The sequence below is a fragment of the Hippopotamus amphibius genome, chromosome 1 (genome assembly GCF_030028045.1).
Source record: "Hippopotamus amphibius kiboko isolate mHipAmp2 chromosome 1, mHipAmp2.hap2, whole genome shotgun sequence".
In the NCBI taxonomy this organism is placed as follows: Eukaryota; Metazoa; Chordata; class Mammalia; order Artiodactyla; family Hippopotamidae; genus Hippopotamus; species Hippopotamus amphibius.
Window position 1 is genome coordinate 116,620,385 of NC_080186.1, and position 24,861 is coordinate 116,645,245.

A 24,861-nucleotide genomic window follows, 5' to 3' on the forward strand; every position below is an offset into this window, starting at 1 on the left:
CTAATTTAAGTAGAGGAGGACCTAGGGTACTCCTGTATCATCTCTAAAGACTGCCTGTGTATGTGGCCTCAGAGAAATCAATTCCTTTCATTAAGAGGGTCACAAAATTAATAACTCCTCGCTACAAACCCATTGCAGACAGGATGTGTAAAGCTTTCAAGGAAGGGGCCGGAGGAGCTGGGCTGCATTGGAATCATCCCACCCTCCAGGGTGAGAGTGGAGAGGCAGAACTGTGTCCTCATAGCCCCCAGTGATTGCCCCGCCCAAGACTTCCTCACCACCTGCCTAGTCCTACCTGCTGCGGGAAGCCCGGGCTGCCCGGCCCGCACAGCCCTGCGCGACCACAGACAGAGCCACGGCCTGTCTCTGATCATCCTCTCACCGCCACCTGCCCCCGTGTCAGCTGCCGGCACTGCTCCAAGGCCTGTTCGACGGACGCCCCCCACGCGGGCCCAGATTCCCCACGTGTCGAGCCGTTTCTCCTTCCTCGCAGACTTCCCAGGGCTGCCCCTGAACCTGTCTGACAACACCCGACGTGGTCGCTCAACCAGTGTCCGTGCAGGTCTCACCCAGCGCCAGGCGCTGTGGCCAGTGTGACGGAGACGTGGCCACATCGCAGCGCGCACGGCCGGGAGACAGCGTGGGGAGCGAGCCGCCATGCACAAGGACGTGGGGACGGCGGCTCTGCCCAGAGGCGTCACTGGGGACGTGACTGGTGACCTGCGGGAGGGCCGGGGTCTTTGTTCCAGCTTCTCCCCACCCCCGCAGCTCCCACCACCACCCAGCCTGGGTCCCCACCACCCCGGGTCCACTGCATTCCTGGCAGGCCCCCCGGAGCTGGAGCCACGCTCAAGGACCCCCCACACCCGCCACACGTCCCTCTGCTCCCGCCACGTGCACATCCGCAACAGAGCCGGCACTCAAATCGGAAAGTATATCCAATTATATATGCAAAGGAACACACAAACTTCGAAAAGAACACGCTGCTGCTTGTTTTGTCCCGTCACCCAACTGGGATCTCCGGCAAAGCTGGGACCGTGCTGTCTCGTCCGAGAAACTCTCCGAGAGGTCCCGGGAGGGGGCAGCCGTCGGCCCGCAGGCTGGGGTCTGCACGGCCCTGCTGGGAGCTCTGCTGTGTCAGCCAGGCCCCTGCTGGGTGGCAAGCCACGTGGGTGAATAAGGTGGTTCCAGAAAACAGGCCCCTCTAGGGAGCATCAGACCGGCTCCGCACAGCCCCAGGGAGCCTGAGGACTGCTCCCCAGGTGAACCAGCACGGCTCTCGTGTCAGGCAGGGAGGTTCAGGGACGAGGGGCAGGAAGATGGTCCGTATCGGTGAGTCATTAGCCCCTTTCCTCACCAAGCCTCGAGGGGCTCCCCTGACTCCCCCAGCTTGTTTCTCGCACCTGAACCACCCTTTCCACCGTAGGTTGGGACACAGCAGAGCCCAGGGCCTGGACGCCAAGTCCCAGGTGTCTCTTTTGCATGAAGGGAGGAGGAAGGTCATAAAGCCGGATGGGAAGTCAGCGTCAGGGGCAGGGAGGGAAATCTGCCCAAAGCCACCACCCGCCAGCTCATTCCATAGCGGTCACCACCCATGGACCTGGGCAGTGCGGTCCCAGTGGCCCAGGCACCCCTGAGGCTGTGAAGGGAATTCAAGAGTGAGGAGGCGCCGTCAGGTCTCAGGGTTCTGGCCCCAGGGTCCCCTCAGCCGCAGGTGACAGGCAGGAGCCCACGGCCCTCTGGGTTCCCTCGTCTGTCCCTGAGGGTCATGACACCGGTCTCCTTCCCATGACACACGGAGGACCTGGGGTGAAGATGGCAGTGAGGGCACGTGCTTCACTCCTCTGGACTTTGACTCCATAAGGCAGGTCCTGATGGGACCCAAGAAGTTTAGTGGAGGGATTCGCACTGAGAATGGGAACCAGGCTTCTCTGGGATCCTATCCTGATGCTGCCTACGCACTCTGCAGACTTAGCTCACTTCACATCCCGATGCAGGTATTTCCCACTCGCACGTGGAGACAGCACATCTCCCTCGTCGCAGGTGGTGAGGACTAAGGAGGCAGCAGCAGCAGCAGGTATCCGGGCGCCGGGCACATCTTCCGCTCTCCGTAAGGGGCGGGCATGGTGAGGACTGCTCTCACACCAGGATTGTGGAAGGAGGGAGAGAATGCAAATGGAGACCATGCTGCTTTCAGGGTCCAAAATTCCATCCGTTTCATGTCCAGAAACCCAGGTTTCCGTACCCCATTCCCTGTCCTCTTGCACCACACCCCACTGGCCACCCAGCCCCAGACCAAGCTGGGGACACCAGAAGGCTCTAGGGAGCTTCCTTAGGAGTTGCAAAACCCGGTGTCCTGGGATCTTTCTGGGAAAGGCTGAGCACACCCTCCTAGGTGTGGCCCACCCAGCTGAGTGGGGCAATGCTCCAGGAAGCAGACAACCAACACGACGTCAGGGCGCCCAGCCCTGGGAAGAGCCCGACTCAGCCTTATAAGGGGACCAGGCTCTGTCCAGGTGCGCATCTCACTCATCCTCCTCTCTTCAGTGACATCTCCTCAGCTCAGGTAAGACTGCACCTGCCTCAATGGCTTTTCCAGGAGGAGTGCACAGAGCCCAGTGTGGAGGTGTGGAGAAGCCCCTCTGGGAGGAGATGCAGGAGCCTGTGGTCCAGTCCCAGCTTTGCCACCAACAGGGCTGTGCGCCTTCACCCCTGCTGAGGTCCTCACCTGTGTGGCAAGATGACGGACCACATGCTGCCTGTGGCTCCCGGGAGCTCCTCTGTGACAGCTCTTGTGGAAACATCCCCAGTGGGGCCTGAGGACACCCTCAACCTCCCGGGTTTCTTTCCTCTCTGGATTCACTTCCCTGTCAGGTCCACGGTGGTGAAACCCACCCGCCACAGCCTTGGGGAGACTGGGTGCCCCTGCCAAAGCCTTGACAGCTCTTTCGCCCCAAGCCTGGGACCCCCCTCACCATTACTCTGGTGAGACATCCTGCCCCCAGCTGCGTAAGAGACTGACCAAAAAGAGCACCCCACCTCCTCCCCAAGCAAGGACGTGCTCAGGGCCCACGAGGACACAGGGCTCAGCTCAGCGCTAGGCCACGTGGACAGGAGCCTTCGGGGGGCTCCTCTTACAGATGAAGCACAGGGAATCTCTCTCCTACATCAGAAGGCCATGGGGTTTCTCTAGATGCCCACACGTGTGAGACAGGGTCGTTTCCCGGGTGCTTTGGAACGTCTGGGGTGCGAGGGCTGCTCTGTCCCATTTCTCCGGCTGGGGTCCAGGGCAGCCCTGACCTCTGACTGCTGGGGGAAGAACCTGCTTAGGGAAGTCAGACCCTCTCTTTCTTTCAATGAGGCCAAGCCTGGGCGATGCAGATGAGGCCCAATAACAGCACATCGGAGGGCCCCCGTCTCCCACATTCGACCCCATAGCCCAGAAGCAGGGCAGGCGTTTCTGTTCACTTGAGATCCCGGGGCGGCCCGGGCCCCCAGTCCCTCCTGCTCCCTCTCAGGGGTGGTGGCAGAAGTGCCCACCGCACTCAGGACAGGGCTGCGTTGCTCTGCTCACACCCTCGCCCGGGACCCTCCACAGCCCACGTCCTGCAGCGCTGGCTGTGTGCTCATGCAGGGCCTCCAGGCGGTCTCCCGAGGCAGCCCCGGAGGGTCAGCCCCCACCCGAGACGACACTGCTCTGCCCCCTGTGACCCTCTCCCCGATGCTGAACCCAGAGCACGTGGATGTGCGGCTGCTTGACGTGTGGGGCCGTCCAGATGCTCTGGGAGCTGGGTCCCACCTCAGGCCCAGTCCTTCTCCCCGGGGCTGACCCCACGTCTCTGCGTCCACACTCTGTGCTCCCCCCCACCGTGGACATCGGCTGACCTCCTCCCTCTCCTTAGACCCTGCCCTGCGGGGCCCCAGGTCCCACCCTTGCTCCCACCCTCCCCCTTCTCAGCAAGTCCTCCCACCACGCAGGGAAACACACTTTCCTCTGTCCCACCTGAGCCTCCCGCCACTGGCTGCTCAGTCCCCATCCCGTGGGCCTACCTTGGACACCCTCCCCCGGGGAAAGGATACAGAAGGTCGGTGTCTCTCTTTCTGGCAGCTGTGTAGAAAGCCAAGATGGGCAGCACTCGGGCTGAGAAGTGCGTGACAGACATCATCAACCTGTTTCACAAATACTCAGGCTGCGATGACACCATCGAGAAGCCGGACCTGCTGAGGCTTCTGAAGGAGGAGTTCCCCAACTTCCTCTGTGCCTGTGTGAGTTGGGCTCTGCCTTCCCAGTGGTGCTCGGGCCCTGATTGGCTGAGGACACGTTGCCATGCGACCTTGGCCACGGCACTCTCTGTCTCTGATGCTCCATTTTCTCATCTGCAAAATGACCTCGTAGGACTTCCTCTCAAGGCTTATTATCAGGGGGTAGAGATGATGCATGTGGCAAAGTAGGAAAATCTGTGCATATACATAGTTGATATTGGTTTCTCAAAAAGGGCTTACAGCTGGACGGCTGTGGATGCGTCCCCTCGCACCTGTCACACCGCCCCCATCACACTCGACCTCTCCTGCTCTGGCCCTGGGGTGCCCTAGAGGCTCCTATCGGGCTCCGTGAGATCACAGGGAAGGCGATAGAAACTCCATCACGGACAGTATTTTCTTTGCGAGTAGGAGCAAAAACTTTATTTATGTATTTAGAAGTATGTATGATTTACAATGTGTATTAGTTCTACTGTGCAACATAGCGATTTCATATGTTAATAGATTATAGTCCATCACAGTTATAAAGCTATTGGTCATGTTTCTGGGTGCCGTACGTTCCATCCTCACGTATTTCATACCTGGTGGTTTGTACCCCTTAAGCCCCTTCCCGTCTGTGTCCCCACCCCCCGCCCTCGGGTAACCTCCTGGTTGCTCTCTGCACGTAAGCATTGCTGACGGGATTCCACAGCCCTGTCTGCAACAGAGAAGTCATTCGCAGGCCTGACTTAACCTGACAATCAGACGGTTGTGAACTGCTTCCAAAAAGAAAGAGGCACTAGGTCACAAAGAGATTAGGGAAGAAGAGGGAGTGGAGAGCACGGAGGGTCCTGGAGGCCAAACGCAAAACAGGAGAGGGGGGTTAGGTTGGAGAGGACGAGGATGGAGCTTGCTTATTTCTTTCTTGGTTTACTTACTGATTTAAGTGAAGTATTGGTGATTTATAATATCGTCTTACTTTCAAGTGCACAGCAAAGTGCTTAGATAGTTGATAGAGAGATAGACAGATAGATGAGAGATGAGTAGGGCTTGTTTTGAGCCTCTGATTAGAACGTACATAGGTGGTAGCCTTGAAGGGGGGTGGGGGGTGGGGGGTGGGGCTGGGGCTGGAGACCACCCCACCGGCACACGGATCAGCGCAGCTCTGGGCACAGCCTCCTCACCCCTGTGAGGTCTCTCGTCCAAGTTCACATTTCGGGCAAGGACTCTCCCTCAGTGAGCTGCACGGCCGTGGCAGTGTCCTCACCGCATCCCACTCTGCCCCTCCGTCAGTGCCACACCCGCCACATCTCTGCTGCTCTGGGTCCTCTTTTCTCTGTCTCTGCCCCTCCCTCTTCTCCCACCTCATAGCTCTTGTGGGACTGAACGTGCCTTCTTTGCTGTCTTTTCCCACAGGAGCAAAGGGGCAAGGATTACTTGTGCACGGTCTTTGAGAAAAAGGACAAGAATAAGGACAAGAGGATTGAGTTTTCCGAGTTCCTGTCCTTGCTGGGGGACATAGCCACAGACTACCACAAACACAGCCACGGAGCGCCACTCTGTTCTGGAGGAAATCAGTGAGCCCAGCGGCCTCTAGACAACGCACAAAACAATAAAGTGTCTTTGCTCACCAGCCACTTGTGTTACTTCCTCATTTCTGTAATGCGTGTACCTCAGACAGAATACACAGCTCTCGGCTACCTGCTTTCTCGATTCCCCACTAGATGAACAAATCCTGCCCAGCCATGTCCACTCCCTGAGTGCTCCATCCAGGGCCCTGAGGCCTGGGGGGGCCACTCCTGTCTGTTGGACCAGGAGATTCAGCCGTGCTCCTTGCATCTGGAACCAAGTGTTGTAGCCAGCTAGGGGAGCCTTGGGCGGGGAACAGACCAGAACTGTCCCTTGGGGCCTTGCAGGGGCCAGAGGGCCCTTGCTCTCCTGACTGCTCGCCTGAGGGCGATGAGCAGACTTTGTCATCTTTCTCTCAAGTACGGTTGCTAGTGTCACACATGCCGCTGGGCACTGGGGTCACGAAGGGAAAGGAGTCCGTTCCTGGTCTAGGGGAGGAGTCCTTTGAACACACGTGGAACTGGGAACAAGTCTAGTGGGTTCCGGTGAATGCTTTTGGGTGGTGCTGTTGGATCGATGCGGACATTCCTGCACCTGATGCAGGGGTCGGCTGGACGCCCACAGGGGCCGATCTTCATTTCTGAGGCAGGAACTACGCTGGGAAATGCAGATGCAGAAACAGAAACGATGTACGTCTGCCCCCTGCCCCCCAGAACGTCCATCTTCTGTGTCCTTTCTGCTGGGGGTTGCTAATTCTTCCCAGTTTGAAGCCCTTTGAACCCTTCAGGCCGGGAGGCAGGGGCAGCGTGTGTCACCATCGCCAGCACCATTCTCAGACCATTTCCCCACTATTCCTCACACTTCTCCAACCCTCCCCATCCCGGAGGCTCGCGTCACGCTGCCATCAGAGTTCTCTTCCTTCTTGTGCGATTCGCACACACGTCTCACGCGTGGAGGGATAGACACTGAGCTGACATTCACCCTTTCCGTCTCATCGGGACAGTGTATCTGGGGTAAGTCCACCGTCTTTGGCCAGATCTCCTAGAAGGAGAGAGAGGATGGGGACCCTCGTGGACGTGGTTTATTGGGGGAGTGCTCTCAGGTGAAGCTTGACAGGCAGGGAGGGGGACAGCAGAGGACAGGGGAGGAAGTAGACGGAGTTGTGAGCCGAGCTTCAGGTCAGGGTCCGTGTGATCCCGGGGGGGCTCCGGAGCATGAATGGAATCAGGTGTTGTCCCGCTTTGAGGCAAAGGGGCCCAGCTGCTGCTCCCCTGTATCAGGGAGTCCCTGCCTGCCGGCCGGCCGGCCGGCCCTCCCCAGGGGGAGGCGGAGCCTGGCATTTCCGGGCCCGGAGGCTCCTGTGGAGCAAGGGCAGTTCCCATCAGGAGGTGCAGTTGTGACCTACCAGCAGCCGACAGTGGTAGGAGCTGGGCGGTGGGCACACTGACCAGGCAACAGGAACCTGGGGGGACATCACAGCATCTACGCCCGTCCACCGCTGGAACCCACTCAGATCCACTCCGTTCTCATGCCAAGGCCCTTCCCTCCCCGGACAGCTTCTCCAGGTCGGGTGGGCCAGGATTTCTGGGCAATTTGTGAGAGGAGGGCTCGGTGGCTACGGTAGCCCTCACGGCCGCAGTGGTTATGAAAGTCACAGCCCATACTCACCATCTTCCTCCTCTACCGCCCTTTCTGGATTTCTCTCCCCGTGGGCAGCACTTCTGCTGGCCTAGGTGGCTTGCCTGCTGGGGTGACCCAAACCATCACTCCTGAAGGAGGCGGGCTCCTGGTTCCCAGGCCCTTACCAAGCTTTGGGTGCTGTAGTTACCCACGGGCAGTTGAAACTGGAGGTAGGAGGGGACACCCAGTGGGTCCCCTGAGTCCTGGAAATATTCCTCCCTGTCCCCGGTATGTATCAGCAGTCCCCCACGGTGATCCAGACCATCCTCCTTCCAGAAGAGTTCTCCCTTTGGTGCCCACTGGGGTCTGGGCACCGGGTGTCCTCGGTGTCCAGGCAGAAGTAAATGCTCATAGGCTCCTCTGGGGAAAGGCTGGGGGCAGCACGACTGGATTCACTTGCTGGGGTTGAAGGGTTTTTCCTTGTTTTTAATATATAATTTATCTATTTCTTGGCTGTGTTGGGCCTTCGTTGCTGCACATGGGCTTTCTCTAGTTGTAGCATGGGGGGCTACTCTTCATTGTGGTGTGTGGGCTCCTCGCTGCCATGGCTTCTCTTGTTGCAGAGCATGGGCTCTAGGCGCATGGGCTTCAGTGGGTGCAGCACACGGGCTCAACAGTTGTTGTTCACGGGCTCTGAAGCGCAGGCTCAGGAGTTGTGGCACCGGGCTTAGTTGCTCTGCGGCACGTGGGATCTTCCTGGAGCAGCGATGGAACCTGTGACCCCTGCACTGGCAGGCGGACTCTTATCCAATGTGCCACCTAGGAAGCTCAACTGGGCCTTTCTTCATGGGACCAGGTGTCTCCTTCCCTTGATGGCCTGTGGGCCTGAGCACTGCCTCGGGCGTGCACACAGGCGGTCAGGAGCGTGTGCCGGGTGGGGCTTCCTGCTTGAACAGCAAACCAGCACCTCTCTTCCTCCTCATGCCAGTCAGTGCTCACGACAGACCCATTTCAGACGGGATCTGGAACGCTTTCCAGGAAGGGCCCTCCGGCTCTGGCTGCACGGGAGTCTCCCCACCCTCCAGGGTGAGCGCTCGAGGCAGCATTGGGTCCTCACAGCCCCCAGTGGGCACCCCAGACGCCGCTCTCGCACCTGCTCGGCGCCCCCTGTGCTGCGGGAAGCCCGGGCTGCCCGGCCCGCACAGCCCTGCGCGACCACAGACAGAGCCACTGCCTGTCTCTGATCATCCTCTCACCGCCACCTGCCCCCGTGTCAGCTGCCGGCACTGCTCCAAGGCCTGTTCGACGGACGCCCCCCACGCGGGCCCAGATTCCCCACGTGTCGAGCCGTTTCTCCTTCCTCGCAGACTTCCCAGGGCTGCCCCTGAACCTGTCTGACAACACCCGACGTGGTCGCTCAACCAGTGTCCGTGCAGGTCTCACCCAGCGCCAGGCGCTGTGGCCAGTGTGACGGAGACGTGACGCACGGCCGGGAGACAGCGTGGGGAGCGAGCCGCCATGCACAGGGACATGGGGACGGCGGCTCTGCCCAGAGGCGTCACTGGGGACGTGACTGGTGACCTGCGGGAGGGCCGGGGTCTTTGTTCCAGCTTCTCCCCACCCCCCGCAGCTCCCACCACCACCCAGCCTGGGTCCCCACCACCCCGGGTCCACTGCATTCCTGGCAGGCCCCCCGGAGCTGGAGCCACGCTCAAGGACCCCCCACACCCGCCACACGTCCCTCTGCTCCCGCCACGTGCACATCCGCAACAGAGCCGGCACTCAAATCGGAAAGTATATCCAATTATATATGCAAAGGAACACACAAACTTCGAAAAGAACACGCTGCTGCTTGTTTTGTCCCGTCACCCAACTGGGATCTCCGGCAAAGCTGGGACCGTGCTGTCTCGTCCGAGAAACTCTCCGAGAGGTCCCGGGAGGGGGCAGCCGTCGGCCCGCAGGCTGGGGTCTGCACGGCCCTGCTGGGAGCTCTGCTGTGTCAGCCAGGCCCCTGCTGGGTGGCAAGCCACGTGGGTGAATAAGGTGGTTCCAGAAAACAGGCCCCTCTAGGGAGCATCAGACCGGCTCCGCACAGCCCCAGGGAGCCTGAGGACTGCTCCCCAGGTGAACCAGCACGGCTCTCGTGTCAGGCAGGGAGGTTCAGGGACGAGGGGCAGGAAGATGGTCCGTATCGGTGAGTCATCAGCCCCTTTCCTCACCAAGCCTCGAGGGGCTCCCCTGACTCCCCCAGCTTGTTTCTCGCACCTGAACCACCCTTTCCACCGTAGGTTGGGACACAGCAGAGCCCAGGGCCTGGACGCCAAGTCCCAGGTGTCTCTTTTGCATGAAGGGAGGAGGAAGGTCATAAAGCCGGATGGGAAGTCAGCGTCGGGGGCAGGGAGGGAAATCTGCCCAAAGCCACCACCCGCCAGCTCATTCCATAGCGGTCACCACCCATGGACCTGGGCAGTGCGGTCCCAGTGGCCCAGGCACCCCTGAGGCTGTGAAGGGAATTCAAGAGTGAGGAGGCGCCGTCAGGTCTCAGGGTTCTGGCCCCAGGGTCCCCTCAGCCGCAGGTGACAGGCAGGAGCCCACGGCCCTCTGGGTTCCCTCGTCTGTCCCTGAGGGTCATGACACCGGTCTCCTTCCCATGACACACGGAGGACCTGGGGTGAAGATGGCAGTGAGGGCACGTGCTTCACTCCTCTGGACTTTGACTCCATAAGGCAGGTCCTGATGGGACCCAAGAAGTTTAGTGGAGGGATTCGCACTGAGAATGGGAACCAGGCTTCTCTGGGATCCCATGCTGATGCTGCCTACGCGCTCTGCAGACTTAGCTTACTTCACATCCCGATGCAGGTATTTTCCACTCGCACGTGGAGACAGCACATCTCCCTCGTCGCAGGTGGTGAGGACTAAGGAGGCAGCAGCAGCAGCAGGTATCCGGGCGCCGGGCACATCTTCCGCTCTCCGTAAGGGGCGGGCATGGTGAGGACTGCTCTCACACCAGGATTGTGGAAGGAGGGAGAGAATGCAAATGGAGACCATGCTGCTTTCAGGGTCCAAAATTCCATCCGTTTCATGTCCAGAAACCCAGGTTTCCGTACCCCATTCCCTGTCCTCTTGCACCACACCCCACTGGCCACCCAGCCCCAGACCAAGCTGGGGACACCAGAAGGCTCTAGGGAGCTTCCTTAGGAGTTGCAAAACCCGGTGTCCTGGGATCTTTCTGGGAAAGGCTGAGCACACCCTCCTAGGTGTGGCCCACCCAGCTGAGTGGGGCAATGCTCCAGGAAGCAGACAACCAACACGACGTCAGGGCGCCCAGCCCTGGGAAGAGCCCGACTCAGCCTTATAAGGGGACCAGGCTCTGTCCAGGTGCACATCTCACTCATCCTCCTCTCTTCAGTGACATCTCCTCAGCTCAGGTAAGACTGCACCTGCCTCAATGGCTTTTCCAGGAGGAGTGCACAGAGCCCAGTGTGGAGGTGTGGAGAAGCCCCTCTGGGAGGAGATGCAGGAGCCTGTGGTCCAGTCCCAGCTTTGCCACCAACAGGGCTGTGCGCCTTCACCCCTGCTGAGGTCCTCACCTGTGTGGCAAGATGACGGACCACATGCTGCCTGTGGCTCCCGGGAGCTCCTCTGTGACAGCTCTTGTGGAAACATCCCCAGTGGGGCCTGAGGACACCCTCAACCTCCCGGGTTTCTTTCCTCTCTGGATTCACTTCCCTGTCAGGTCCACGGTGGTGAAACCCACCCGCCACAGCCTTGGGGAGACTGGGTGCCCCTGCCAAAGCCTTGACAGCTCTTTCGCCCCAAGCCTGGGACCCCCCTCACCATTACTCTGGTGAGACATCCTGCCCCCAGCTGCGTAAGAGACTGACCAAAAAGAGCACCCCACCTCCTCCCCAAGCAAGGACGTGCTCAGGGCCCACGAGGACACAGGGCTCAGCTCAGCGCTAGGCCACGTGGACAGGAGCCTTCGGGGGGCTCCTCTTACAGATGAAGCACAGGGAATCTCTCTCCTACATCAGAAGGCCATGGGGTTTCTCTAGACGCCCACACGTGTGAGACAGGGTCGTTTCCCGGGTGCTTTGGAACGTCTGGGGTGCGAGGGCTGCTCTGTCCCATTTCTCCGGCTGGGGTCCAGGGCAGCCCTGACCTCTGACTGCTGGGGGAAGAACCTGCTTAGGGAAGTCAGACCCTCTCTTTCTTTCAATGAGGCCAAGCCTGGGCGATGCAGATGAGGCCCAATAACAGCACATCGGAGGGCCTCCGTCTCCCACATTCGACCCCATAGCCCAGAAGCAGGGCAGGCGTTTCTGTTCACTTGAGATCCCGGGGCGGCCCGGGCCCCCAGTCCCTCCTGCTCCCTCTCAGGGGTGGTGGCAGAAGTGCCCACCGCACTCAGGACAGGGCTGCGTTGCTCTGCTCACACCCTCGCCCGGGACCCTCCACAGCCCACGTCCTGCAGCGCTGGCTGTGTGCTCATGCGGGGCCTCCAGGCGGTCTCCCGAGGCAGCCCCGGAGGGTCAGCCCCCACCCGAGACGACACTGCTCTGCCCCCTGTGACCCTCTCCCCGATGCTGAACCCAGAGCACGTGGATGTGCGGCTGCTTGACGTGTGGGGCCGTCCAGATGCTCTGGGAGCTGGGTCCTACCTCAGGCCCAGTCCTTCTCCCCGGGGCTGACCCCACGTCTCTGCGTCCACACTCTGTGCTCCCCCCCACCGTGGACATCGGCTGACCTCCTCCCTCTCCTTAGACCCTGCCCTGCGGGGCCCCAGGTCCCACCCTTGCTCCCACCCTCCCCCTTCTCAGCAAGTCCTCCCACCACGCAGGGAAACACACTTTCCTCTGTCCCACCTGAGCCTCCCGCCACTGGCTGCTCAGTCCCCATCCCGTGGGCCTACCTTGGACACCCTCCCCCGGGGAAAGGATACAGAAGGTCGGTGTCTCTCTTTCTGGCAGCTGTGTAGAAAGCCAAGATGGGCAGCACTCGGGCTGAGAAGTGCGTGACAGACATCATCAACCTGTTTCACAAATACTCAGGCTGCGATGACACCATCGAGAAGCCGGACCTGCTGAGGCTTCTGAAGGAGGAGTTCCCCAACTTCCTCTGTGCCTGTGTGAGTTGGGCTCTGCCTTCCCAGTGGTGCTCGGGCCCTGATTGGCTGAGGACACGTTGCCATGCGACCTTGGCCACGGCACTCTCTGTCTCTGATGCTCCATTTTCTCATCTGCAAAATGACCTCGTAGGACTTCCTCTCAAGGCTTATTATCAGGGGGTAGAGATGATGCATGTGGCAAAGTAGGAAAATCTGTGCATATACATAGTTGATATTGGTTTCTCAAAAAGGGCTTACAGCTGGACGGCTGTGGATGCGTCCCCTCGCACCTGTCACACCGCCCCCGTCACACTCGACCTCTTCTGCTCTGGCCCTGGGGTGCCCTAGAGGCTCCTATCGGGCCCCGTGAGATCACAGGGAAGGCGATAGAAACTCCATCACGGACAGTATTTTCTTTGCGAGTAGGAGCAAAAACTTTATTTATGTATTTAGAAGTATGTATGATTTACAATGTGTATTAGTTCTACTGTGCAACATAGCGATTTCATATGTTAATAGATTATAGTCCATCACAGTTATAAAGCTATTGGTCATGTTTCTGGGTGCCGTACGTTCCATCCTCACGTGTTTCATACCTGGTGGTTTGTCCCCTTAAGCCCCTTCCCGTCTGTGTCCCCACCCCCCGCCCTCGGGTAACCTCCTGGTTGCTCTCTGCACGTAAGCATTGCTGACGGGATTCCACAGCCCTGTCTGCAACAGAGAAGTCATTCGCAGGCCTGACTTAACCTGACAATCAGACGGTTCTGAACTGCTTCCAAAAAGAAAGAGGTACTAGGTCACAAAGAGATTAGGGAAGAAGAGGGAATGGAGAGCACGGAGGGTCCTGGAGGCCAAACGCAAAACAGGAGAGGGGGGTTAGGTTGGAGAGGACGAGGATGGAGCTTGCTTATTTCTTTCTTGGTTTACTTACTGATTTAAGTGAAGTATTGGTGATTTATAATATCGTCTTACTTTCAAGTGCACAGCAAAGTGCTTAGATAGTTGATAGAGAGATAGACAGATAGATGAGAGATGAGTAGGGCTTGTTTTGAGCCTCTGATTAGAACGTACATAGGTGGTAGCCTTGAAGGGGGGTGGGGGGTGGGGGGTGGGGCTGGGGCTGGAGACCACCCCACCGGCACACGGATCAGCGCAGCTCTGGGCACAGCCTCCTCACCCCTGTGAGGTCTCTCGTCCAAGTTCACATTTCGGGCAAGGACTCTCCCTCAGTGAGCTGCACGGCCGTGGCAGTGTCCTCACCGCATCCCACTCTGCCCCTCCGTCAGTGCCACACCCGCCACATCTCTGCTGCTCTGGGTCCTCTTTTCTCTGTCTCTGCCCCTCCCTCTTCTCCCACCTCATAGCTCTTGTGGGACTGAACGTGCCTTCTTTGCTGTCTTTTCCCACAGGAGCAAAGGGGCAAGGATTACTTGTGCACGGTCTTTGAGAAAAAGGACAAGAATAAGGACAAGAGGATTGAGTTTTCCGAGTTCCTGTCCTTGCTGGGGGACATAGCCACAGACTACCACAAACACAGCCACGGAGCGCCACTCTGTTCTGGAGGAAATCAGTGAGCCCAGCGGCCTCTAGACAACGCACAAAACAATAAAGTGTCTTTGCTCACCAGCCACTTGTGTTACTTCCTCATTTCTGTAATGCGTGTACCTCAGACAGAATACACAGCTCTCGGCTACCTGCTTTCTCGATTCCCCACTAGATGAACAAATCCTGCCCAGCCATGTCCACTCCCTGAGTGCTCCATCCAGGGCCCTGAGGCCTGGGGGGGCCACTCCTGTCTGTTGGACCAGGAGATTCAGCCGTGCTCCTTGCATCTGGAACCAAGTGTTGTAGCCAGCTAGGGGAGCCTTGGGCGGGGAACAGACCAGAACTGTCCCTTGGGGCCTTGCAGGGGCCAGAGGGCCCTTGCTCTCCTGACTGCTCGCCTGAGGGCGATGAGCAGACTTTGTCATCTTTCTCTCAAGTACGGTTGCTAGTGTCACACATGCCGCTGGGCACTGGGGTCACGAAGGGAAAGGAGTCCGTTCCTGGTCTAGGGGAGGAGTCCTTTGAACACACGTGGAACTGGGAACAAGTCTAGTGGGTTCCGGTGAATGCTTTTGGGTGGTGCTGTTGGATCGATGCGGACATTCCTGCACCTGATGCAGGGGTCGGCTGGACGCCCACAGGGGCCGATCTTCATTTCTGAGGCAGGAACTACGCTGGGAAATGCAGATGCAGAAACAGAAACGATGTACGTCTGCCCCCTGCCCCCCAGAACGTCCATCTTCTGTGTCCTTTCTGCTGGGGGTTGCTAATTCTTCCCAGTTTGAAGCCCTTTGAACCCTTCAGGCCGGGAGGCAGGGGCAGCGTGTGTCACCATCGCCAGCACCATTCTCAGACCATTTCCCCACTATTCCTCACACTTCTCCAACCCTCCCCATCCCGGAGGCTCGCGTCACGCTGCCATCAGAGTTCTCTTCCTTCTTGTGCGATTCGCACACACGTCTCACGCGTGGAGGGATAGACACTGAGCTGACATTCACCCTTTCCGTCTCATCGGGACAGTGTATCTGGGGTAAGTCCACCGTCTTTGGCCAGATCTCCTAGAAGGAGAGAGAGGATGGGGACCCTCGTGGACGTGGTTTATTGGGGGAGTGCTCTCAGGTGAAGCTTGACAGGCAGGGAGGGGGACAGCAGAGGACAGGGGAGGAAGTAGACGGAGTTGTGAGCCGAGCTTCAGGTCAGGGTCCGTGTGATCCCGGGGGGGCTCCGGAGCATGAATGGAATCAGGTGTTGTCCCGCTTTGAGGCAAAGGGGCCCAGCTGCTGCTCCCCTGTATCAGGGAGTCCCTGCCTGCCGGCCGGCCGGCCGGCCCTCCCCAGGGGGAGGCGGAGCCTGGCATTTCCGGGCCCGGAGGCTCCTGTGGAGCAAGGGCAGTTCCCATCAGGAGGTGCAGTTGTGACCTACCAGCAGCCGACAGTGGTAGGAGCTGGGCGGTGGGCACACTGACCAGGCAACAGGAACCTGGGGGGACATCACAGCATCTACGCCCGTCCACCGCTGGAACCCACTCAGATCCACTCCGTTCTCATGCCAAGGCCCTTCCCTCCCCGGACAGCTTCTCCAGGTCGGGTGGGCCAGGATTTCTGGGCAATTTGTGAGAGGAGGGCTCGGTGGCTACGGTAGCCCTCACGGCCGCAGTGGTTATGAAAGTCACAGCCCATACTCACCATCTTCCTCCTCTACCGCCCTTTCTGGATTTCTCTCCCCGTGGGCAGCACTTCTGCTGGCCTAGGTGGCTTGCCTGCTGGGGTGACCCAAACCATCACTCCTGAAGGAGGCGGGCTCCTGGTTCCCAGGCCCTTACCAAGCTTTGGGTGCTGTAGTTACCCACGGGCAGTTGAAACTGGAGGTAGGAGGGGACACCCAGTGGGTCCCCTGAGTCCTGGAAATATTCCTCCCTGTCCCCGGTATGTATCAGCAGTCCCCCACGGTGATCCAGACCATCCTCCTTCCAGAAGAGTTCTCCCTTTGGTGCCCACTGGGGTCTGGGCACCGGGTGTCCTCGGTGTCCAGGCAGAAGTAAATGCTCATAGGCTCCTCTGGGGAAAGGCTGGGGGCAGCACGACTGGATTCACTTGCTGGGGTTGAAGGGTTTTTCCTTGTTTTTAATATATAATTTATCTATTTCTTGGCTGTGTTGGGCCTTCGTTGCTGCACATGGGCTTTCTCTAGTTGTAGCATGGGGGGCTACTCTTCATTGTGGTGTGTGGGCTCCTCGCTGCCATGGCTTCTCTTGTTGCAGAGCATGGGCTCTAGGCGCATGGGCTTCAGTGGGTGCAGCACACGGGCTCAACAGTTGTTGTTCACGGGCTCTGAAGCGCAGGCTCAGGAGTTGTGGCACCGGGCTTAGTTGCTCTGCGGCACGTGGGATCTTCCTGGAGCAGCGATGGAACCTGTGACCCCTGCACTGGCAGGCGGACTCTTATCCAATGTGCCACCTAGGAAGCTCAACTGGGCCTTTCTTCATGGGACCAGGTGTCTCCTTCCCTTGATGGCCTGTGGGCCTGAGCACTGCCTCGGGCGTGCACACAGGCGGTCAGGAGCGTGTGCCGGGTGGGGCTTCCTGCTTGAACAGCAAACCAGCACCTCTCTTCCTCCTCATGCCAGTCAGTGCTCACGACAGACCCATTTCAGACGGGATCTGGAACGCTTTCCAGGAAGGGCCCTCCGGCTCTGGCTGCACGGGAGTCTCCCCACCCTCCAGGGTGAGCGCTCGAGGCAGCATTGGGTCCTCACAGCCCCCAGTGGGCACCCCAGACGCCGCTCTCGCACCTGCTCGGCGCCCCCTGTGCTGCGGGAAGCCCGGGCTGCCCGGCCCGCACAGCCCTGCGCGACCACAGACAGAGCCACTGCCTGTCTCTGATCATCCTCTCACCGCCACCTGCCCCCGTGTCAGCTGCCGGCACTGCTCCAAGGCCTGTTCGACGGACGCCCCCCACGCGGGCCCAGATTCCCCACGTGTCGAGCCGTTTCTCCTTCCTCGCAGACTTCCCAGGGCTGCCCCTGAACCTGTCTGACAACACCCGACGTGGTCGCTCAACCAGTGTCCGTGCAGGTCTCACCCAGCGCCAGGCGCTGTGGCCAGTGTGACGGAGACGTGACGCACGGCCGGGAGACAGCGTGGGGAGCGAGCCGCCATGCACAGGGACATGGGGACGGCGGCTCTGCCCAGAGGCGTCACTGGGGACGTGACTGGTGACCTGCGGGAGGGCCGGGGTCTTTGTTCCAGCTTCTCCCCACCCCCGCCGCAGCTCCCACCACCACCCAGCCTGGGTCCCCACCACCCCGGGTCCACTGCATTCCTGGCAGGCCCCCCGGAGCTGGAGCCACGCTCAAGGACCCCCCACACCCGCCACACGTCCCTCTGCTCCCGCCACGTGCACATCCGCAACAGAGCCGGCACTCAAATCGGAACGTATATCCAATTATATATGCAAAGGAACACACAAACTTCGAAAAGAACACGCTGCTGCTTGTTTTGTCCCGTCACCCAACTGGGATCTCCGGCAAAGCTGGGACCGTGCTGTCTCGTCCGAGAAACTCTCCGAGAGGTCCCGGGAGGGGGCAGCCGTCGGCCCGCAGGCTGGGGTCTGCACGGCCCTGCTGGGAGCTCTGCTGTGTCAGCCAGGCCCCTGCTGGGTGGCAAGCCACGTGGGTGAATAAGGTGGTTCCAGAAAACAGGCCCCTCTAGGGAGCATCAGACCGGCTCCGCACAGCCCCAGGGAGCCTGAGGACTGCTCCCCAGGTGAACCAGCACGGCTCTCGTGTCAGGCAGGGAGGTTCAGGGACGAGGGGCAGGAAGATGGTCCGTATCGGTGAGTCATCAGCCCCTTTCCTCACCAAGCCTCGAGGGGCTCCCCTGACTCCCCCAGCTTGTTTCTCGCACCTGAACCACCCTTTCCACCGTAGGTTGGGACACAGCAGAGCCCAGGGCCTGGACGCCAAGTCCCAGGTGTCTCTTTTGCATGAAGGGAGGAGGAAGGTCATAAAGCCGGATGGGAAGTCAGCGTCGGGGGCAGGGAGGGAAATCTGCCCAAAGCCACCACCCGCCAGCTCATTCCATAGCGGTCACCACCCATGGACCTGGGCAGTGCGGTCCCAGTGGCCCAGGCACCCCTGAGGCTGTGAAGGGAATTCAAGAGTGAGGAGGCGCCGTCAGGTCTCAGGGTTCTGGCCCCAGGGTCCCCTCAGCCGCAGGTGACAGGCAGGAGCCCACGGCCCTCTGGGTTCCCTCGTCTGTCCCTGAGGGTCATGACACCGGTCTCCTTCCCATGACACACGGAGGACCTGGGGTGAAGATGGCAGTGAGGGCACGTGCTTCACTCCTCTGGACTTTGACTCCATAAGGCAGGTCCTGATGGGACCCAAGAAGTTTAGTGGAGGGATTCGCACTGAGAATGGGAACCAGGCTTCTCTGGGATCCCATGCTGATGCTGCCTACGCGCTCTGCAGACTTAGCTTACTTCACATCCCGATGCAGGTATTTTCCACTCGCACGTGGAGACAGCACATCTCCCTCGTCGCAGGTGGTGAGGACTAAGGAGGCAGCAGCAGCAGCAGGTATCCGGGCGCCGGGCACATCTTCCGCTCTCCGTAAGGGGCGGGCATGGTGAGGACTGCTCTCACACCAGGATTGTGGAAGGAGGGAGAGAATGCAAATGGAGACCATGCTGCTTTCAGGGTCCAAAATTCCATCCGTTTCATGTCCAGAAACCCAGGTTTCCGTACCCCATTCCCTGTCCTCTTGCACCACACCCCACTGGCCACCCAGCCCCAGACCAAGCTGGGGACACCAGAAGGCTCTAGGGAGCTTCCTTAGGAGTTGCAAAACCCGGTGTCCTGGGATCTTTCTGGGAAAGGCTGAGCACACCCTCCTAGGTGTGGCCCACCCAGCTGAGTGGGGCAATGCTCCAGGAAGCAGACAACCAACACGACGTCAGGGCGCCCAGCCCTGGGAAGAGCCCGACTCAGCCTTATAAGGGGACCAGGCTCTGTCCAGGTGCACATCTCACTCATCCTCCTCTCTTCAGTGACATCTCCTCAGCTCAGGTAAGACTGCACCTGCCTCAATGGCTTTTCCAGGAGGAGTGCACAGAGCCCAGTGTGGAGGTGTGGAGAAGCCCCTCTGGGAGGAGATGCAGGAGCCTGTGGTCCAGTCCCAGCTTTGCCACCAACAGGGCTGTGCGCCTTCACCCCTGCTGAGGTCCTCACCTGTGTGGCAAGATGACGGACCACATGCTGCCTGTGGCTCCCGGGAGCTCCTCTGTGACAGCTCTTGTGGAAACATCCCCAGTGGGGCCTGAGGACACCCTCAACCTCCCGGGTTTCTTTCCTCTCTGGATTCACTTCCCTGTCAGGTCCACGGTGGTGAAACCCACCCGCCACAGCCTTGGGGAGACTGGGTGCCCCTGCCAAAGCCTTGACAGCTCTTTCGCCCCAAGCCTGGGACCCCCCTCACCATTACTCTGGTGAGACATCCTGCCCCCAGCTGCGTAAGAGACTGACCAAAAAGAGCACCCCACCTCCTCCCCAAGCAAGGACGTGCTCAGGGCCCACGAGGACACAGGGCTCAGCTCAGCGCTAGGCCACGTGGACAGGAGCCTTCGGGGGGCTCCTCTTACAGATGAAGCACAGGGAATCTCTCTCCTACATCAGAAGGCCATGGGGTTTCTCTAGATGCCCACACGTGTGAGACAGGGTCGTTTCCCGGGTGCTTTGGAACGTCTGGGGTGCGAGGGCTGCTCTGTCCCATTTCTCCGGCTGGGGTCCAGGGCAGCCCTGACCTCTGACTGCTGGGGGAAGAACCTGCTTAGGGAAGTCAGACCCTCTCTTTCTTTCAATGAGGCCAAGCCTGGGCGATGCAGATGAGGCCCAATAACAGCACATCGGAGGGCCCCCGTCTCCCACATTCGACCCCATAGCCCAGAAGCAGGGCAGGCGTTTCTGTTCACTTGCGATCCCGGGGCGGCCCGGGCCCCCAGTCCCTCCTGCTCCCTCTCAGGGGTGGTGGCAGAAGTGCCCACCGCACTCAGGACAGGGCTGCGTTGCTCTGCTCACACCCTCGCCCGGGACCCTCCACAGCCCACGTCCTGCAGCGCTGGCTGTGTGCTCATGCGGGGCCTCCAGGCGGTCTCCCGAGGCAGCCCCGGAGGGTCAGCCCCCACCCGAGACGACACTGCTCTGCCCCCTGTGACCCTCTCCCCGATGCTGAACCCAGAGCACGTGGATGTGCGGCTGCTTGACGTGTGGGGCCGTCCAGATGCTCTGGGAGCTGGGTCCCACCTCAGGCCCAGTCCTTCTCCCCGGGGCTGACCCCACGTCTCTGCGTCCACACTCTGTGCTCCCCCCCACCGTGGACATCGGCTGACCTCCTCCCTCTCCTTAGACCCTGCCCTGCGGGGCCCCAGGTCCCACCCTTGCTCCCACCCTCCCCCTTCTCAGCAAGTCCTCCCACCACGCAGGGAAACACACTTTCCTCTGTCCCACCTGAGCCTCCCGCCACTGGCTGCTCAGTCCCCATCCCGTGGGCCTACCTTGGACACCCTCCCCCGGGGAAAGGATACAGAAGGTCGGTGTCTCTCTTTCTGGCAGCTGTGTAGAAAGCCAAGATGGGCAGCACTCGGGCTGAGAAGTGCGTGACAGACATCATCAACCTGTTTCACAAATACTCAGGCTGCGATGACACCATCGAGAAGCCGGACCTGCTGAGGCTTCTGAAGGAGGAGTTCCCCAACTTCCTCTGTGCCTGTGTGAGTTGGGCTCTGCCTTCCCAGTGGTGCTCGGGCCCTGATTGGCTGAGGACACGTTGCCATGCGACCTTGGCCACGGCACTCTCTGTCTCTGATGCTCCATTTTCTCATCTGCAAAATGACCTCGTAGGACTTCCTCTCAAGGCTTATTATCAGGGGGTAGAGATGATGCATGTGGCAAAGTAGGAAAATCTGTGCATATACATAGTTGATATTGGTTTCTCAAAAAGGGCTTACAGCTGGACGGCTGTGGATGCGTCCCCTCGCACCTGTCACACCGCCCCCGTCACACTCGACCTCTTCTGCTCTGGCCCTGGGGTGCCCTAGAGGCTCCTATCGGGCCCCGTGAGATCACAGGGAAGGCGATAGAAACTCCATCACGGACAGTATTTTCTTTGCGAGTAGGAGCAAAAACTTTATTTATGTATTTAGAAGTATGTATGATTTACAATGTGTATTAGTTCTACTGTGCAACATAGCGATTTCATATGTTAATAGATTATAGTCCATCACAGTTATAAAGCTATTGGTCATGTTTCTGGGTGCCGTACGTTCCATCCTCACGTGTTTCATACCTGGTGGTTTGTCCCCTTAAGCCCCTTCCCGTCTGTGTCCCCACCCCCCGCCCTCGGGTAACCTCCTGGTTGCTCTCTGCACGTAAGCATTGCTGACGGGATTCCACAGCCCTGTCTGCAACAGAGAAGTCATTCGCAGGCCTGACTTAACCTGACAATCAGACGGTTCTGAACTGCTTCCAAAAAGAAAGAGGTACTAGGTCACAAAGAGATTAGGGAAGAAGAGGGAATGGAGAGCACGGAGGGTCCTGGAGGCCAAACGCAAAACAGGAGAGGGGGGTTAGGTTGGAGAGGACGAGGATGGAGCTTGCTTATTTCTTTCTTGGTTTACTTACTGATTTAAGTGAAGTATTGGTGATTTATAATATCGTCTTACTTTCAAGTGCACAGCAAAGTGCTTAGATAGTTGATAGAGAGATAGACAGATAGATGAGAGATGAGTAGGGCTTGTTTTGAGCCTCTGATTAGAACGTACATAGGTGGTAGCCTTGAAGGGGGGTGGGGGGTGGGGGGTGGGGCTGGGGCTGGAGACCACCCCACCGGCACACGGATCAGCGCAGCTCTGGGCACAGCCTCCTCACCCCTGTGAGGTCTCTCGTCCAAGTTCACATTTCGGGCAAGGACTCTCCCTCAGTGAGCTGCACGGCCGTGGCAGTGTCCTCACCGCATCCCACTCTGCCCCTCCGTCAGTGCCACACCCGCCACATCTCTGCTGCTCTGGGTCCTCTTTTCTCTGTCTCTGCCCCTCCCTCTTCTCCCACCTCATAGCTCTTGTGGGACTGAACGTGCCTTCTTTGCTGTCTTTTCCCACAGGAGCAAAGGGGCAAGGATTACTTGTGCACGGTCTTTGAGAAAAAGGACAAGAATAAGGACAAGAGGATTGAGTTTTCCGAGTTCCTGTCCTTGCTGGGGGACATAGCCACAGACTACCACAAACACAGCCACGGAGCGCCACTCTGTTCTGGAGGAAATCAGTGAGCCCAGCGGCCTCTAGACAACGCACAAAACAATAAAGTGTCTTTGCTCACCAGCCACTTGTGTTACTTCCTCATTTCTGTAATGCGTGTACCTCAGACAGAATACACAGCTCTCGGCTACCTGCTTTCTCGATTCCCCACTAGATGAACAAATCCTGCCCAGCCATGTCCACTCCCTGAGTGCTCCATCCAGGGCCCTGAGGCCTGGGGGGGCCACTCCTGTCTGTTGGACCAGGAGATTCAGCCGTGCTCCTTGCATCTGGAACCAAGTGTTGTAGCCAGCTAGGGGAGCCTTGGGCGGGGAACAGACCAGAACTGTCCCTTGGGGCCTTGCAGGGGCCAGAGGGCCCTTGCTCTCCTGACTGCTCGCCTGAGGGCGATGAGCAGACTTTGTCATCTTTCTCTCAAGTACGGTTGCTAGTGTCACACATGCCGCTGGGCACTGGGGTCACGAAGGGAAAGGAGTCCGTTCCTGGTCTAGGGGAGGAGTCCTTTGAACACACGTGGAACTGGGAACAAGTCTAGTGGGTTCCGGTGAATGCTTTTGGGTGGTGCTGTTGGATCGATGCGGACATTCCTGCACCTGAGGCAGGGGTCGGCTGGACGCCCACAGGGGCCGATCTTCATTTCTGAGGCAGGAACTACGCTGGGAAATGCAGATGCAGAAACAGAAACGATGTACGTCTGCCCCCTGCCCCCCAGAACGTCCATCTTCTGTGTCCTTTCTGCTGGGGGTTGCTAATTCTTCCCAGTTTGAAGCCCTTTGAACCCTTCAGGCCGGGAGGCAGGGGCAGCGTGTGTCACCATCGCCAGCACCATTCTCAGACCATTTCCCCACTATTCCTCACACTTCTCCAACCCTCCCCATCCCGGAGGCTCGCGTCACGCTGCCATCAGAGTTCTCTTCCTTCTTGTGCGATTCGCACACACGTCTCACGCGTGGAGGGATAGACACTGAGCTGACATTCACCCTTTCCGTCTCATCGGGACAGTGTATCTGGGGTAAGTCCACCGTCTTTGGCCAGATCTCCTAGAAGGAGAGAGAGGATGGGGACCCTCGTGGACGTGGTTTATTGGGGGAGTGCTCTCAGGTGAAGCTTGACAGGCAGGGAGGGGGACAGCAGAGGACAGGGGAGGAAGTAGACGGAGTTGTGAGCCGAGCTTCAGGTCAGGGTCCGTGTGATCCCGGGGGGGCTCCGGAGCATGAATGGAATCAGGTGTTGTCCCGCTTTGAGGCAAAGGGGCCCAGCTGCTGCTCCCCTGTATCAGGGAGTCCCTGCCTGCCGGCCGGCCGGCCGGCCCTCCCCAGGGGGAGGCGGAGCCTGGCATTTCCGGGCCCGGAGGCTCCTGTGGAGCAAGGGCAGTTCCCATCAGGAGGTGCAGTTGTGACCTACCAGCAGCCGACAGTGGTAGGAGCTGGGCGGTGGGCACACTGACCAGGCAACAGGAACCTGGGGGGACATCACAGCATCTACGCCCGTCCACCGCTGGAACCCACTCAGATCCACTCCGTTCTCATGCCAAGGCCCTTCCCTCCCCGGACAGCTTCTCCAGGTCGGGTGGGCCAGGATTTCTGGGCAATTTGTGAGAGGAGGGCTCGGTGGCTACGGTAGCCCTCACGGCCGCAGTGGTTATGAAAGTCACAGCCCATACTCACCATCTTCCTCCTCTACCGCCCTTTCTGGATTTCTCTCCCCGTGGGCAGCACTTCTGCTGGCCTAGGTGGCTTGCCTGCTGGGGTGACCCAAACCATCACTCCTGAAGGAGGCGGGCTCCTGGTTCCCAGGCCCTTACCAAGCTTTGGGTGCTGTAGTTACCCACGGGCAGTTGAAACTGGAGGTAGGAGGGGACACCCAGTGGGTCCCCTGAGTCCTGGAAATATTCCTCCCTGTCCCCGGTATGTATCAGCAGTCCCCCACGGTGATCCAGACCATCCTCCTTCCAGAAGAGTTCTCCCTTTGGTGCCCACTGGGGTCTGGGCACCGGGTGTCCTCGGTGTCCAGGCAGAAGTAAATGCCCATAGGCTCCTCTGGGGAAAGGCTGGGGGCAGCACGACTGGATTCACTTGCTGGGGTTGAAGGGTTTTTCCTTGTTTTTAATATATAATTTATCTATTTCTTGGCTGTGTTGGGCCTTCGTTGCTGCACATGGGCTTTCTCTAGTTGTAGCATGGGGGGCTACTCTTCATTGTGGTGTGTGGGCTCCTCGCTGCCATGGCTTCTCTTGTTGCAGAGCATGGGCTCTAGGCGCATGGGCTTCAGTGGGTGCAGCACACGGGCTCAACAGTTGTTGTTCATGGGCTCTGAAGCACAGGCTCAGGAGTTGTGGCACCGGGCTTAGTTGCTCTGCGGCATGTGGGATCTTCCTGGAGCAGCGATGGAACCTGTGACCCCTGCACTGGCAGGCGGACTCTTATCCAATGTGCCACCTAGGAAGCTCAACTGGGCCTTTCTTCATGGGAC

The 24,861-nt window shown here is 59.2% G+C and overlaps 3 protein-coding genes across 3 annotated transcripts; all 3 read left to right on the forward strand.

The window, feature by feature from the left end:
• Positions 1 to 4,125: 4,125 nt before the first annotated feature.
• LOC130846409 (protein S100-A7-like) lies at positions 4,126 to 5,872 on the forward strand. Its single transcript, XM_057724644.1, has 2 exons — positions 4,126 to 4,266; positions 5,656 to 5,872. Exons 1-2 carry the CDS (start codon positions 4,126 to 4,128, stop codon positions 5,818 to 5,820), a joined length of 306 nt encoding a protein of 101 aa, XP_057580627.1. The 3' UTR covers positions 5,821 to 5,872.
• A 4,832-nt stretch (positions 5,873 to 10,704) lies between these two features.
• LOC130846423 (protein S100-A7-like) lies at positions 10,705 to 14,161 on the forward strand. The gene is made up of 3 exons (XM_057724667.1): positions 10,705 to 10,856; positions 12,399 to 12,556; positions 13,945 to 14,161. The coding sequence occupies exons 2-3, from the start codon at positions 12,416 to 12,418 to the stop codon at positions 14,107 to 14,109; spliced, it is 306 nt and encodes a 101-aa protein (XP_057580650.1). The 5' UTR covers positions 10,705 to 10,856; positions 12,399 to 12,415; the 3' UTR covers positions 14,110 to 14,161.
• Positions 14,162 to 20,706: 6,545 nt separating this feature from the next.
• Positions 20,707 to 22,452, forward strand: LOC130846442 (protein S100-A7-like). Its single transcript, XM_057724705.1, has 2 exons — positions 20,707 to 20,847; positions 22,236 to 22,452. The coding sequence occupies exons 1-2, from the start codon at positions 20,707 to 20,709 to the stop codon at positions 22,398 to 22,400; spliced, it is 306 nt and encodes a 101-aa protein (XP_057580688.1). The 3' UTR covers positions 22,401 to 22,452.
• Positions 22,453 to 24,861: the final 2,409 nt, after the last annotated feature.

Bases quoted from the DNA above. Each gene is read 5' to 3' on its own strand.
- LOC130846409 (XM_057724644.1), top strand. From the start codon at position 4,126: ATGGGCAGCACTCGGGCTGAGAAGTGCGTGACAGACATCATCAACCTG. The intron at 4,267-5,655 runs GTGAGTTGGGCT...CTTTTCCCACAG, and splicing joins CCAACTTCCTCTGTGCCTGT to GAGCAAAGGGGCAAGGATTA.
- LOC130846423 (XM_057724667.1), top strand. From the start codon at position 12,416: ATGGGCAGCACTCGGGCTGAGAAGTGCGTGACAGACATCATCAACCTG. The intron at 12,557-13,944 runs GTGAGTTGGGCT...CTTTTCCCACAG, and splicing joins CCAACTTCCTCTGTGCCTGT to GAGCAAAGGGGCAAGGATTA.
- LOC130846442 (XM_057724705.1), top strand. From the start codon at position 20,707: ATGGGCAGCACTCGGGCTGAGAAGTGCGTGACAGACATCATCAACCTG. The intron at 20,848-22,235 runs GTGAGTTGGGCT...CTTTTCCCACAG, and splicing joins CCAACTTCCTCTGTGCCTGT to GAGCAAAGGGGCAAGGATTA.